Source organism: Hyaena hyaena, unplaced genomic scaffold (assembly GCF_003009895.1).
Source record: "Hyaena hyaena isolate Hyena2069 unplaced genomic scaffold, ASM300989v1 scaffold_304, whole genome shotgun sequence".
NCBI lineage: Eukaryota > Metazoa > Chordata > Mammalia > Carnivora > Hyaenidae > Hyaena > Hyaena hyaena.
The window spans coordinates 22,006-37,011 of NW_024080937.1; the positions used below are offsets into that span (position 1 = coordinate 22,006).

The window sequence follows — 15,006 nt, forward strand, 5'->3', positions numbered from 1 at the left end:
TATAGATCGCCTACAGATATTTGATTATTGAGCAAGTGACGTTTAAAAACATTTTTTTATCAAGTTGCTCTTAGGGCATTTGTTTATTTATTAAGTATTTACTTATTGTGGTGGGGGCTTTAGGTGACTGTGATAAGATATTGCATCAAAGCAACTAAATCTGGAGAATTAAAGCAGGTATTTCTAAGAATATCAGTGGAAAATTTCAGCCTCAATTCAATTTGGCCACCATTCAGCTTTTGTAAGGGTGCAAGTAAAACACAACATTCTCAATGAGGACTTGAATAAAGTATATGCAGTTTATGGAAATTGCCTGGAGGACTTTGTTCCTCTAAACAATGTGTTCAATGTGTTGCCTTCAATGTTAGATATTCCTAAGTTCTGACTAGAGTTTAGAGCCTTGGGTTTCGGCCTCTACTTCTTCAGAAGAAATTTTCCACTAAATGCTCCTTTTCTCTGAGAAATAATGTTGGAAAAGAAAAAAAGTCTATTTGCTAGAGGCTGAAAATAGTATTGATAAAGTTCAAAACTTCTTTTGATGAGGTCTCTCTTCCTATGCATTTTCTCATTTCAATATCAAAAAAAATTTTTTTAGTTACATATACTTTGCTTATACTTTTAAAATACTTTGCTCTCCTTCTCTGACTTTGTTTAAAATCCAGCGCCTAAAGTACCAGTTTTAAGAAATGTTAGATTTTATTTTTGGCTCTTTGCTATATATATATATATATATTTTTTTTTTTTTTACAACTTGCTGTAATTTTCTACTCCTTTAAGCCTTTAGACTACAGGCCTTCTCCACCAAAAGCAATGCCAAGTAGTGATAAGGGCCTTCTGTGAGGAGGCGTGGCTGGGTTACCAACGGACTGCTTATCTTGGCCGCTTCTGAACACAAGGTGGGATCCTCTTATGATGAGTTCTGGGCATGTTCTTCTTTCCCACATCATCCAACCTACTATTGACAGTGATCTCCCGCAAATGAAAATTTGGTTCAAGCCCTGTATGGTCTTTCCACTGCTTTAAGGATACAGGCCAAATTCCTTACTATGACCCACAGCACATGGTGCTTCACTACCTCTGCAGCTGTTTCCTTTGTTTGCTGTGTTGGTCTCTTCACATCTTGTGCTGCAGCCACATAGATACTTGCAGTTCCCTCAGTGACGTCTCAAATTCAAGACATTGCTGACATTACCGACTCTATACCTAAATGTCCACACAGTCAAAATCCTAGAGTTCTCTCAAGATGAGTTTAAAGAACACCTCCATGAGGCCTTTCCCCTTCCTCCCCCTTCCCGTAGAATTGACTGTAGCCCCCTTTGTGCCCCCACTTCCCCTTCACCCTAAAACACTTTACATAGATTACATCATTGTGTTTCTTCACTAAGCTGGAATTTCCTTGCTGTGAAGACCATGAATTGTTTGTTTGTTTGTTGTGTTCTTTGTAAGCATGCAAAACACTTTTGTAAATTAATGGAAAAATGAATGAATACCCAAGGTTCCCAGTAACCATCAGGACCCTGGTAAGACAGATCTGAATTACAGTCAATCATAAGATTTCAATGAGACTCTACCACACCATGCCAAACACTGGGGACTTGGTAGAGTTTGTGGTCCAGGTAGGGGAAATAAGAAAGGACCTCCAAATAGAAATGGTATTGAGCTGAGACCTGAAAAGCAGAGAGCTAGGCAATACGAGTGTGGAAAGGGATATTTCAGGCGAATGAAACAGGAGGCACAAATGTGTGGGCATCAAAAATATGGGGCCTTTGAAGCATCTAGTGTGGCTTGCACCTGAAGAGAGAAGGTTGGGGAAAAGAAATGAGGTGTGGAGAAAAGCGGGGGGCTTGGAGACAAGGGGGGGCTTGGCCTTATAGGTGTGCATAAAAAGGAGGGGGCCCCGACCCATAGACTGAGCACACCTCCCTAACTGTCCCCTGCAAATCCAGACTCAGGCAGTCTCTGATGTCCTGCGGAAGAGTTAGAAAGCCTGGAGGAAGGCATGTTTGTGTTCACAGTCAAAACTCCTTACTGGCTTTGGTTAAATTTCTAGCATTTTAACAATTTTAACACTTAAAAATTTGGGTGTTGTTTGTTTTGTTTCTCAGTTTTAGATTTTTTTCTTGGGTTTAAAAGATGTGCATGTTATTGAAATGTTTAAAATATTTTATTGATCTTCTGTGAATGTGTGCTTTTCAAATATTCTTGCTTTCATTCTGTGCATGCCCCTTTGCCATATGGCTTCTTTAATTCACTGTTATGTTCATTTTAGATGCAATCTGGAAATTCACTGGTTGTTTCACTGTAAGAAATTGGCTACAAATTTATAATATTAGTATTTCACTGAATACCTATTATATACAAAGCACTCTTCTAATGCTGAGGGAATTCAAAATGAGCTAGCCCTGGGAACTAGCAGACCCGGGAACAAGTTTTACATCTCAAAAGAGTCATTTTGGTATCCTAAAGCAATTATAATTGAATGCTCTACATGTAAATAATTATACTGAACTGAAGGGTATAAAGGAGATGTAACATTCACTAAGAGCTATGGATAATTTTGTTCATTAGTTATCCTTTTTATAATTTTTACACACTTTCACTGATTCTCAATAAAAATATTTCTTTCCATAATTTTGATGTTAATATTTACTGAAACTTCAAATGTCAGGTTATTGCTGAAAAACATTTCTTCTTGAATTATCTTTTAAATCATCACACCTGAGTGTTGAAGATTAACTTAGAGAGGTATTTTGTTTATTATATTTAGTGAACCTGTATAGCAATTTTTTTAAATACATGTGATGAATCAGGTGGATGAAACAAGTTGAGAAACATGGTGACCAAAATGGATTTATAAGAAAGGAGAAAACATTGGGGAAAACAGTTTGGGAATAATGATTTCTTCCTGCACAATTTGGGGGTAAGGATTAGCTGGCAGCTGGTAGAAAGAGGCAGGTCTTGGCACTCTGTCCTTGAATAGGTAGACCAGAAATGTCAAAGACATTTCAATTCTTTGTAGATTCTTCATGAAACCTTGAACACTTAGGTGAGGCGCCAAAGTGACCTTCTCTCTGGGGAATGTCTGGAGGTGCTCTTCCACCCACTCTTCATTGTAGTTGGGCCCCATTTCCCTCACTAGAATGTCTCAAAGGAAGAAGCAGAGATACATCCACAGCGTTTAGTTCACTGATATTTATCTAAGAATGATTTATAAGTCTCATAAGCATAAAAATAACATAAATTCTCAAAGTCAGCGATTGATGACTAAACAATGGTACATTCATACAATGGAATTCTATGCAACCATTGAAAATTTGTCATAGAAGAATAATCTGTGACATAGGGCACATGTCTATGGTATATATATTTTAAACACTATGTACATATTTATACATCCTTAAACACAGTGGTCCTATATTTAGATGCAAAAGCTAAAGTTTAGATGGTGCTATACCAAAATGTTTAAAGTGTCCATCTCTGGGTGGCTTGTTAATAGATGATTTTTATATTGCTCTTGCTTTCCTCATATTTCCCAACTTTTCTTCATTGAACCTAGATTATTTTTACAATAAAAAATCCTATTTAATTTATAAAACTTTATAAAATAATTCACAAATTTTACATTTATAAAATTAAAAATAAAAGTGTAATTGTTTTCATTCTAAAAAGTGGCCTATAATGCATTGCATGAGATTTTAAAGGGACATATAAGAATATATTTGTGTGCTTATGTTTATTCTAAAGAATAACCATGGCCTTGAATTGATTATATCACTTGGTTACCTGCATACTCAGCCAGCCATCTCAAACTGGACCCAGGATTTCCTACAATTCTATTACAACTCAGAAATGCTACTTTTGAAAGAGAAAAAAGAAGTATGGTTGGGGTACCTTAGAATCGACTCACCCTCTATCAAGTGAGAAGAAATTGAATTCAGTCATGTCTTTGTTTTCATTTTTACCAGGGATGTAGAATTGTACCAACAAGGTGGAGACAGGGATGCATGAGGCAGAACTTTCTTCCTATGTAAACATCACGAGTGTCCCCCTTTCTTTAACATGTACAATTTCCCAAAGTTATGCAAAATACTGTGCAAAAAAGCTTCCAGTCTTTCCGTCTTTTATAGAATAATAACAATAATAACCAACATGTATGTAAAACTCATTATGTGCCAAGTACTCTGTTAGCGTGTGTGTACACACACATACAAACACACACACATACACAAACACACACACATACTAAAGTAATTTAGTCCTTATAATAACATTTTGAGGCAGGTTTTATCATTTCATACATGAGGAAGTAAAGATACACTTTCCTCAGCTGTAAAACCCTGCTGTAGAAATTCCGGAGCTGCCACTGGGAGGGACATAGAATAAACTTTTATTTTATATGTTCTAGAGTCCACTCAGTCACCTTGTTCCTGATCTTCTTCTCAACTTCTGTTTTATACAGGTCGGGATTCCACAGCGCTCCCGCCTTTCAACATTCCTGGTAAGAAAACAAGAATTTTTAGTTACCATACACCAACATCTCCCAGATGGGAAAAAAGATTTTTCACTAAATTTTTTTTAACTTCAAGTGTAATTAACATAATTTATGATTATTTTCAGATGTACAATATAATGATCACAAGACATGTACTCTTAATCCCCTTCACCTATTTCACTGTTGGTGGAAATGCAAGCTGGTGTTGCCACTGTGAAAAACAGCATGGAGTCTCCTCAAAAAAACAGAAATCAAAATACCATATGATCCAGTAATTCCACTACTGAATATTTACCCAAAGAAAATGAAAACGCTAATTTGAAAATATATAAGTACCCCTATGTTTATTGCAGCATTAATTATAATAGCCAAGAAATGGAAGCAACCCAAGTGTCCAACCACAGATGAATGGATAAAGAAGATATAGTATATATACACAATGGAATATTACTCAGCCATAAAAAAGAGTGAAATCTTGCCATTTACAACAACATGGGTGGATTTAGGAGGTATAATGCTAAGCGAAATAAGTTAGCCAGAGAAAAACAAGTACCATATAATTTTACTCATGGGTGGAAGAAACAAATAAACAGCAACAACAACAAAGAGACAACCAAAAAAACAAGGTTTGTTCATATTTTAAGATAGTTACTTTGGAGTCATTGTTATGATGCAACTCTATCTAATTAGACCTATCACTGTGGCAAAACTGTGATGAACACTGAGAAACAGAAAGCTAAGTAGATACAATCCCTACTCCAGAGGAATCCTCACTTCTGGAATATCTCACAGAAATACTACTGTGGGCTAAAAAAATTAAAACAATCTAGCAGAGTACATACATGCTGGATGTGACCATGAAATGGTACACACAGATAAAAGGGACCTCACCAGACAGTGGTGAGGATGATCTGTGGTCAAACCAAGCCGTGTTCAGCTGTCCCAGCTTTTGACCCTGAGTGAATCTCCTTGAGGGGTTTCTGTCCCCTTAATTTTATTATGGACCCATAACATTCGTCTTACAATATTTCTCTAAAGATCAAATAAGAAAACATAGGCAAAATTGCTTCATCCCGAGCCTGACACATCATAAGTGCCTAGTAAATTGAGAACTCTAAGCCAAGCTGAGTGCTGAGAAAAGGGCAGTCAGGCAACATTCACTATTTCTGGCTATTTTTTCTTCTTTTCTCTTTTTTTCTTTTTCATTTTCTTTTCCTTTCTTCCCTTCCCTTCCCTTCTCTTTTTTGCAGGCTCCATGCTCAGCCCAGAGCCTGATACAGGACTTGATCTCACAACCATGAGATCATGGCCTGAGCCAAAATCAAGAGTCAGACATTTAACTGACTGAGCCACCCAGACACCACTCTGGAAAAAGAAGACAACTTTACAAGAGCTGGCTGAATGTAGAAAGAGAAAGTGTCTTTTGTAGGTGGGATTAAGCAAGATACTCTAGATTTTTTTTAAGGCTCAGAAAAAACTCAGAGTGGCCGCACAATCGGCCATTGAGAGAATACACTGAGATAAATGCAAGCAGCAGAGGTTATGAACAGAGACCAGGAGAGGAAAATTAGGCTAAGTGCTTGGAACTAGTTATTAAGCTTCTGCATTCAATGAGACAATCTCATTTTCTTTTTTTTTTTTTTTTTACAAATAGTTTATTGTCAAATTAGTTTCCACATAACACTCAGTGCTCATCCCCAAAGTGCCCTCCTCCATGCCCATCCCCTCCTCCCCCCCACATCCATCAGTCCTCAGTTTTTGTCAGCATTCAAGAGTCTCTCATGGTTTGCCTCTCTCCCTTTCCCCCACCATTTCCGCCCTTCTTCTCCCCCTTGTTCCTCCATCAAGTTCCTCCTAATCCTCCTATAAGTGCAAACATATGATATTTGTCCTTCTCAGCCTGACTTATTTCGCTCAGCATAACACCCTCAAGGTCCATCCATGTTGCTACACACGGCCAGATTTCATAATCTCATTTTCAAAGTGACTTCAATATGAAGCCAACATGATGGTGTCAAACCGGAAAGTATTTAAAGGTCAAATATAGACACCCAGTGTTATATGCCCTGAATCCTAAACATAATGGCTAGCATGGTGGGGCATTGTAAGTGTTTCTACGCATTATCTAATTTTATCTTACAGGAATCCAGAGGGATAGGTATTATGATCTCCATTTTCCCAAGAAATTGTTAAAGCAGGGAGAAATTAAGTAACTTGTCCAAGGTCACACAGCTAGTAAAGGAGATTCTTCTGACTGAAACCCCATCTGTATTGCTCCAGAGCTCATATACCAACCACAGCTACCAACTACCATGAAAAAAGAGGAGACAAGCCCCAATTAACCTTTAAGTATAACTTCTAAGGAATGATCAAATATAACCAAGTCCCCTGAGTACGTGATACAATAAGGTATAATGTTCTTTCTAATAAATAAATTCACGAAAATTGTAAGGCTGTAGTAGTCTTACAATTTCATGATGTAAAGTGGCATTGGAGACAGCAGAGAAAGAAATGAGATGTGGACGGATCAGGTTAACTCTGGTGATGCATTAAGGCAACAATACTAGAAACTTCTGCAGATAGGGAATCTGGTGCAACTGCTGATAAAAGCTCAGGTGAGACACAATAAGGATTTGGATCCAGATGGTAGCCATGGTATAAATCTGGAAAGCTGGTAGCAACATGATCTCTCTTGGGGTTGAGCTACAGTTCATGTGGGGTGATGACTCACTGTGTCTCCTTTTTCCCCACCAGTTTTACATATTTTTAAAAATACTTTTGATAAAAGTCGATAAGTGGTTCTTCTAGTACTTTTTAATAACACTTTCCTTCATTTAAGGAGATGATTTGCTCATTTTTGACCCATGAATACTTGTTGGGTAGTTGAAAGTGGATACTGGAATTAACACTGTTACAATGGACACATTACTTCATAATTTTACTAGCTGCTTAAAATTCAACAGTAGCAGGGCACCTGGGTGTCTCACTTGGTTAAGCATCTGACTTTGGTTCAGGTCACAATCTTGCAGTTTGTGAGTTCAAGCCCTGCATCAGGTTCTGCACTGACAGCTCAGAGCCTGAAGCCTGCTTCAGATTCTGTGTCTCCCCTGCCCCTCCCCTGCTTGCACTCTGTCTCTCTTTCAAAAATAATACACATTTAAAAAAATTAAAAACTATTGTTGGTTAAGTGACCGACTTCAGCTCAAGTTATGATCTGGCAGTTCATCAGTTCGAGCCCCGAGTCAGGCTCTGTGCTGACAGCTCAGAGCCTGGAGACTGCTTTGGATTTTGTGTCTCCCTGTCTTTCTGCCCCAGCCCTGCTCACGTTTGCACTCTCTCTGTCTCTATCTCTCTCTCTGTCTCTCAAAAGTAAATAAACATTAAAAAAATTTTTAAATATTGAACAGTAGCTGCTAAACAGTTAATAAAAAGAAACCCACTCAACAATCTAATTCCAATATGAATTGTAAAGATACACTCTATGTATTCTGACTTTATTTTGAAATTTTGTTTTAGGATCAGAACAACTGGAACACATTTTTTCTGCAGGAGGTATGTTAATATTTGATGTAGAATAACAATAATTTCATCTTAAATTATTGATTTAAGATCAACTAAGCACATTGCTAGTTCCAAGTGCGTAAGAAAATAAGAAGCATCCGTTTTTTAAAATAAATGTTTATTCATTTTTAAGAAAGAGAGCATGAGCAGGGGAGGGGCAGAGAGAGAGGAAGACAGAGGATCCGAAGCAGGCTTCGTGCTGAAAGCAGCAAGCCCAATGTGGGTCCCAAATTCATGAACCATGAGATCATGACCTAAGCTGAAGTCAGACACTCAACAAACTGAGCCACCCAGGAGCTCCAAGAAGCAACTGATTTTTAAATCAGAAGAGCATATGCTACTAACTTTCATCATACGAAATTGTGAAGGCAAGCAAAATATGCTCTTTTTAAAATTAAAATACGGATTTCTTATTTTCCTAAACATGTTGGAACTAGCAATATATAAATTTGATAATAATTTTTCTTTTAATTTAGATATTTTAGCTTTCTAACCAACCATGGGTACTTGAACAAAGTCTTGTAAGAGCTTATAAAACAGTGGAACTTCCTTGCTTCTACCTTTTAAAGAAAGAAAGGAGCTCAAAATCATCTGATTAACCGGCACCATATCAAGAATAAATACAGATCATTTATATCTCAATCTTGATTTATTTGGGGCCCTATGACACCACTTTGGGGTTATCCTCCCAACCCTCTATGACTGGAGGACTGTCACCCCCACTTCTGAGGTGCTGCTGTGGATCTAGCTTTAGTTGATTCATGTGTTCCTTTACTATTCTGCATTTCTCAGCCTCCTTCACACCTGGACTGCATGCATACTTCACATAAGAAGAATGGATTGTAGGTGCATCTGGGTGGCTTAGTCGGTTGACTATACAACTTCGCCTTAGGTCATGATCTCACACTCGTGAGTTCGAGCCCCACGGTGAGCTCTGTACTGTCAACTCAGAGCCTGGAGCCTGCTTTGGATTCTGTCTCCCTCTCTCTCTGCCCCTCCCCAACTCGCGCTCTGTCTCTCTCTCAAAATAAATAAATATAATAAAAAAAAATTTTTAAGAGAAAAGAAAAATGGAATGTAGAACTGAATCACTATTTCATGAATTACAGCTAAATGGACAGGAAGACTGGACAATACCAATGGCAGGGAAAACTACTTTTACTTTTTTTTTTCAATCAATAATAAACCTTTTCAATATAAATTATCCAAATAAATATGCCATTTTACTTCTCTGTCTTGCCTTCAGTTCTATTTAACCCATTCGAAAGCACTACAAATACGAATGAATACGCAAGAACGTCAAACTTAACCTGTATTTCATTCTTGACATGTAAAAGGTTTGAAAAATGTTTTTAGTATACTTACAGTGTAGTATATTTTGTAAATTACATTAGAAATATACTAATCAGTATACACATCATATATGATATTAGTTTATAGTATAGTTTATTTCCTCCAAAAGTTCTGATTTCAATAATCATGATCTGTCCAAAATCTTCTGTACATCAAGACATTGTTTTGTCTCATAACTTTGAAACTGTGAGAGTTTGTGTTTTTTTTCCATATCGAGGTAGAATGTCCACAAAGCTCTTATCCATAATTACACCTGTAAGATCCTATAGAACAACGGAGGTGAGTTGGAACTCTTGAGTCTTAGTTGTCATTAGATGTGTGACCTTCGACAACGACTTGAGCACTCAAAGTTCCAGTCTCCCACATGGTTACTGTAGAAACCTAATTTTTTTAAATATAAAATACACTTAAAAGTATATTAATGTATTTTCTATAAAAAGGCAAAGTGATATTACCACGATTTTACCTGTTTTATCGTTCAGTTGTTCTGTGGTAGTTTATTTCATATTTTTGTAATTTTCTGTTCTCTTTTTCTCCGATAGAGATAACAGGGATTGTTTACGCAGTCATGGTTGGTGTCGTTGGAACTATCCTCTCAATTGCTTTCTGTGTTAAGCAACTTACAAAGGTGAGATTCAGTTTTTCATTTTGCTGTACGTGCTCTTCCTCTGAGTACAATTCAACTCAAGGAGAAACAAAATTCCATAACACTCTGTCTTTTTCAACTGGACACTTTTTTTTTTGCCCTATAAAGGAAGCTGAAATACAAAACTATCCTCCATTTTCCAAAGAAAAATTTTACAAAATTTTTGTCTCTCTTGATTTAATATAGTTTGATGCATACAGATGAAATAGTCAAATTTCTAATTATAGTATATACTTTAATTTGTGTGTGCAAAATATTTAAAACACATGATATGTTTACATATGTTTAACACATTTGCTGTTTTTCATTCTCATATTTGCTGATACAAATTGTTCAAATCCCACCTATGTGTTTTCCAACATGAGTGATATTTTTTCATCACAAAAGTTAACTTTACATCCATATAATACAGCATTGCAAAGCACATAACCTTTACTATAACTTTATATTTAAGATGTTTAAGACACATTTGTGTGTGTGTTTATGATGCTATAATTAGAACAGTAATCCTAGATCATTAAGGACCTAGTCACAAAAGAATGGTATGATTGAGTTCCCATTCATCCTCTACTCTTGATCTCTCATTGTGATCTCCACACTATAACCGCTATATATATTCTTTTAAAAAAAAGCTTATTTAGAAGGGTTACAACATTGCTATGACAGGAGTATAACAAGATTGATAGTAAATTCACGTTAAGTTTCTTTGCCTTTTTCTTTTTTTTTTTTTTTAATGTTAATTTTTTTGAGAGAGTGAGAGAGCCAGAGTGTGAGCAGGAGAGGGTCAGAGAGAAGAGGGAGACAGAATCTGAAGCAGGATCCAGGCTCTGAGCTGTCAGTATAGAGCCTGACGCAGGGCTTGAACTCACAGACCGTGAGTCAAGTTGGACACTTAATCGACTGGGTCACCCAGGCACCCCTTTTTCTTTTTTAACAACTTCTATTAGGTGACCTCTATAATGATCCAAACCTATGATTGATTATAAATACTCCATGTAAATGTAACTTCTCTAAATAATACTTCTTAATAAAAGTAATTGAGAGTACCTGTTATAATATGAGAAATTTTATAAAGACTTGAATATAAGATGATTCATCTTGTCTGCAGTATAAATATTGGGAGAAAATTATCTCCTTGTGTTTGAGCCTAATGGCAAAATGAATTGCCTTCTCTCTCGGGTGGTGATCTAAAACCTAAAAAAGTCAATAGAATACTTAGTTGGCAAAATTAAGAGAAAATGTTCTGTATGTATATAGAAAAATTGGGTCATGTCCAATATGCTAAGAGACTTTACCTCTTTTTTTTTTTATCTGAGAGAGAGAGAGAGGGAGAATCTCAGCAAGCTCAACACTCAGGGCAGAGCCTGACATGGGGCTAGATCCCACAACCCTGGGATCATGACCTGAGACAAAATCAAAAGTCTGACCCTCAACTGACTGAGCAACCCAGAGACTCCCTTACCTCTTTTTAAAAAAAAATTCCATTTTAGCTTTTTATTACAGTAGGGAAATATGAGAGTCAGTGTTTGAGGTAATAATGTCCCTATAGAAACATCAAATACTATTTAGAAAGACAAATATAAATTGAAATCAAAGTTTGTAGATAGCTATGAAACCATGAATTCTTCCCAAAGTAACCTCTACAAAGCACATTTTAATCAAAAGGAAACCAACTTTAGCCCCAAAAAATATTAAAAAAAATTTTTTTAATGTTTATTTATTTTTGTGAGATATAGAGCATGAGCAGGGGAGGGGCAGAGAGAGAGGGAAACAGAATGTGATGCAGGCTCCAGGCTCTGAGCTGTCAGCACAGAGCCTGACGCAGAGTTTGAACTCATGGACTTCGAATTCATGACCTCAGCCAAAGTCGGGCACTTAACCGACTGAGTCACCCAGGCACCCCACCCCCAAAATAGTTTTAACTTGAGGCATTTTCTTTACAAGGTCTTAACTTTAGAAAATTGTGGCATTAATATTTATCTGGTTTTTATTCATAGAAAAGTCCACCAACTCCTGTGCAACCCGCACACCCAGAAGACGCAGATCCTGAAAGTTCTATAGAACCAAGAAATCCAGGTTGGTGCTAATATCCTTAATGTCTTTTGCCTTTGGTGAGGGGAAAAAAAATTAGCTACTTCTGAGTTGGGAGGGGTATGTCCAGTTAAGATTCATTTGTATTCTATTTTATTGATGCTACTTCTGTAAGATTTTTTTTAATGTGAACATTTGTCTTCAGCCTAGTGAAATTATCCCTTAGGCACAAAGTATCTTTTAAGAATAAGGTAAAACAGGGGCACCTGGGTGGCTCAGTTGGTTAAGTGTCTGACTTTTGATTTCAGCTCAGGTCATGAGTCCACTATTGCGGAGATGGAGTTCCAAGTTGGGCTCTGCATTGACAGTGCGAAGCCTATCCCCTACTTGTGTTCTTTCTCCCTCTCTCCCTTTCTCTCTCTCTCTCAGAATAAATAAATAACATTTTAAAAATTAAGGTAAAACAAGTACTACAAGAAAAGCAAAAGTTAAGATCTTATGTATACTTTTTATTTTCCAAACTGCAATGTTGTGTATAGGAGACCCTAGACTGGATACAGTTTAATAGCCCCCGATCTTCAGCCATACCTGGGTTTGAATCCATATTCCCAACACTTACGAGCTGCATAACCACGAGGAAGCTACTAGTATGGAGATAATGATAGTTAATGTGGGGATCATTTAATAATGACATAATGATAATGTCGACCTCATGGAGTTTTACGAGGATTAAATGAGTTACAACAAGCAATGCATTTAGAACAGTTCTTGGCCATAGTAAGTGCTCATGCGTGTTAGCTGTAATAAGTAATACAGGATCCATGACCACATGGCCTCCTCTGCACAACTGGCTAGTCACCTGGCCCCCTGTTTTTGCACTTGCAGGTGCTACATAGATACACACATGTGGAAAACTGCAGGTCAATTTTTTCACACAGAACAGTATTTTTTTTAAGAGAGAGATATCACGCAGGCAAGAGAGAGGGGCGGAGGGAGAGAGAATCTTTAGCAGGTTCCACATTCAGCATGGAGCCCCATGCAGGGCCCAATCCCAAGACCCTGATATCATGACCTGAGCCGAAATCAAGAGTCAAATGCCAGACTGACTGAGCCACCCAGGTGCCCCACATAGAACAATATTATCCCAGACAGTGGTTTTTTAAGAGCATTTTTTAAGAGCATTCATTGCCAATTTTTGAAAAGTGGGAGATTTTTACATTAACAAATATCCAAGTATTAGTACTTTCTCACAAAAAATATATTCTAACAATGCCGGAGCCTCTATACCAGCATGAGAGCAATTAGCTCACAAGAGCCAAGGAGTGCTTGCAGCCTCAGCTATTGGTTTAAATACCAAGCCAATTTCATTTATTTTATTCATTATGGCCTCTTGTATAACCTCTATAATTAAGTCTATAGTTCCTATTAAATGTTGCCTGAAGCATAAACCCAAGTGATATCTATTTTGGGAGATGTCCACGAAGAACAAAATCCCTGTGAAATGGGCTTTAAGGCTCAAGCAAAGAACACCTGACTCTGCCTTCTACAAAATTGACTGAGGTTTTTCCATAATTAAAAAAAATCATGGCAGAACTGAAGACCTGTAAATTTTTGGATTCTAGTTTTAACCTGGGACCAAGCACCTAACTTCAAAGGGCTTGCTAGGTTTTCTAGACTTTGGAGTGAGGAAAGAAAGTTTTAAAGGTTCACTTCAGGTACATAACCTATAGGCAGGACTTGCCTCATTGGGTTATCTTGTGGATTGTTCTTAAAGTTTAACCATGGTTGTTACATAATTAGTTAGTCCCAGGAAGGTCATGCTATGTAGAGTAAATGGCATATACAGAGGCACCTAGGTGGTTCAATCAGTTGAGTATCCAACTTCATCTCAGGTCACGATCTCACAGTTCATGAGTTCAAGTCCTGCATCAGGCTCTGAGCCTAAAGCCTACTTCGGATTCTGTGTTTCCCTCTCTCTCTCTATCCCTCTCCTGCTTATGCTCTCTCTCACTCTCTCTCTCAAAAGTAAAGAAACATTAATTTTTTTTTTTACAAATAGTTTATTGTCAAATTAGTTTCCACATAACACCCAGTGCTCATCCCCACAAGTGCCCTCCTCCATGCCCATCCCTCCTCCCCCCCACATCCATCAGTCCTCAGTTTTTGTCAGCATTCAAGAGTCTCTCATGGTTTGCCTCTCTCCCTTTCCCTCACCATTTCCCCCCTTCTTCTCCCGGTTGGTCCTCTGTTAAGTTCCTCCTAGTCCTCCTATACGTGCACACATATGATATTTGTCCTTCTCTGCCTGACTTATTTCGCTCAGCATAACACCCTCAAGGTCCATCCATGTGGCTACACATGGCCAGATTTCATTCTTTCTCATTGCCATGGAGTATTCCATGGTATAGATAAACCACATCTTCTTGATCCATTCATCTGTTGATGGACACTTAGGCTCTTTCCATGTTTTAGCTATTGTGGAGAGTGCTGCTATGAACATTGGGGTACATGTGCTCCTATGCCTCAGCATTTCTGTATCCCTTGGGTAAATTCCTAGCAGTGCTATTGCTGGGTCATAGGGGAGTTCTATTGTGAGTTTCCTGAGGAACCTCCACACTGTTTTCCAGAGGGGCTGTACCAGTTTACATTCCCACCAACAGTGTAGGAGGGTTCCCGTTTCTCCACATCCTCGCCAGCATCTAGAGTTCTCTGATTGGCTCATTTTAGCCACTCTGACTGGCGTGAGGTGGTATCTCAGTGTGGTTTTGATTTGTATTTCCCTGATGAGGAGGGATGCTGAGCATCGTTTCATGTGTCTGTTGGCCATCTGGATGTCCTCTTTGGAGAAGTGTCTGTTCATATCTTCTGCCCATTTCTTCACTGGCTTGTTTGTTTTTCGGGCATGTAGTTTGGTGAGTTCCTT

The 15,006-nt window shown here is 37.8% G+C and overlaps 1 protein-coding gene across 1 annotated transcript in view; it reads left to right on the plus strand.

Moving 5' to 3' along the window:
• Nucleotides 1-15,006, plus strand: part of GYPA (glycophorin A (MNS blood group)) — an 81,971-nt gene that overhangs the window by 18,250 nt on the left and 48,715 nt on the right. Inside the window, exons 4-6 of the mRNA XM_039248216.1 lie at nt 8,009-8,044; nt 9,949-10,034; nt 12,050-12,128. Coding sequence (XP_039104147.1) covers nt 8,009-8,044; nt 9,949-10,034; nt 12,050-12,128 — 201 coding nt within the window. The remainder of the gene's footprint in view (nt 1-8,008; nt 8,045-9,948; nt 10,035-12,049; nt 12,129-15,006) is intronic.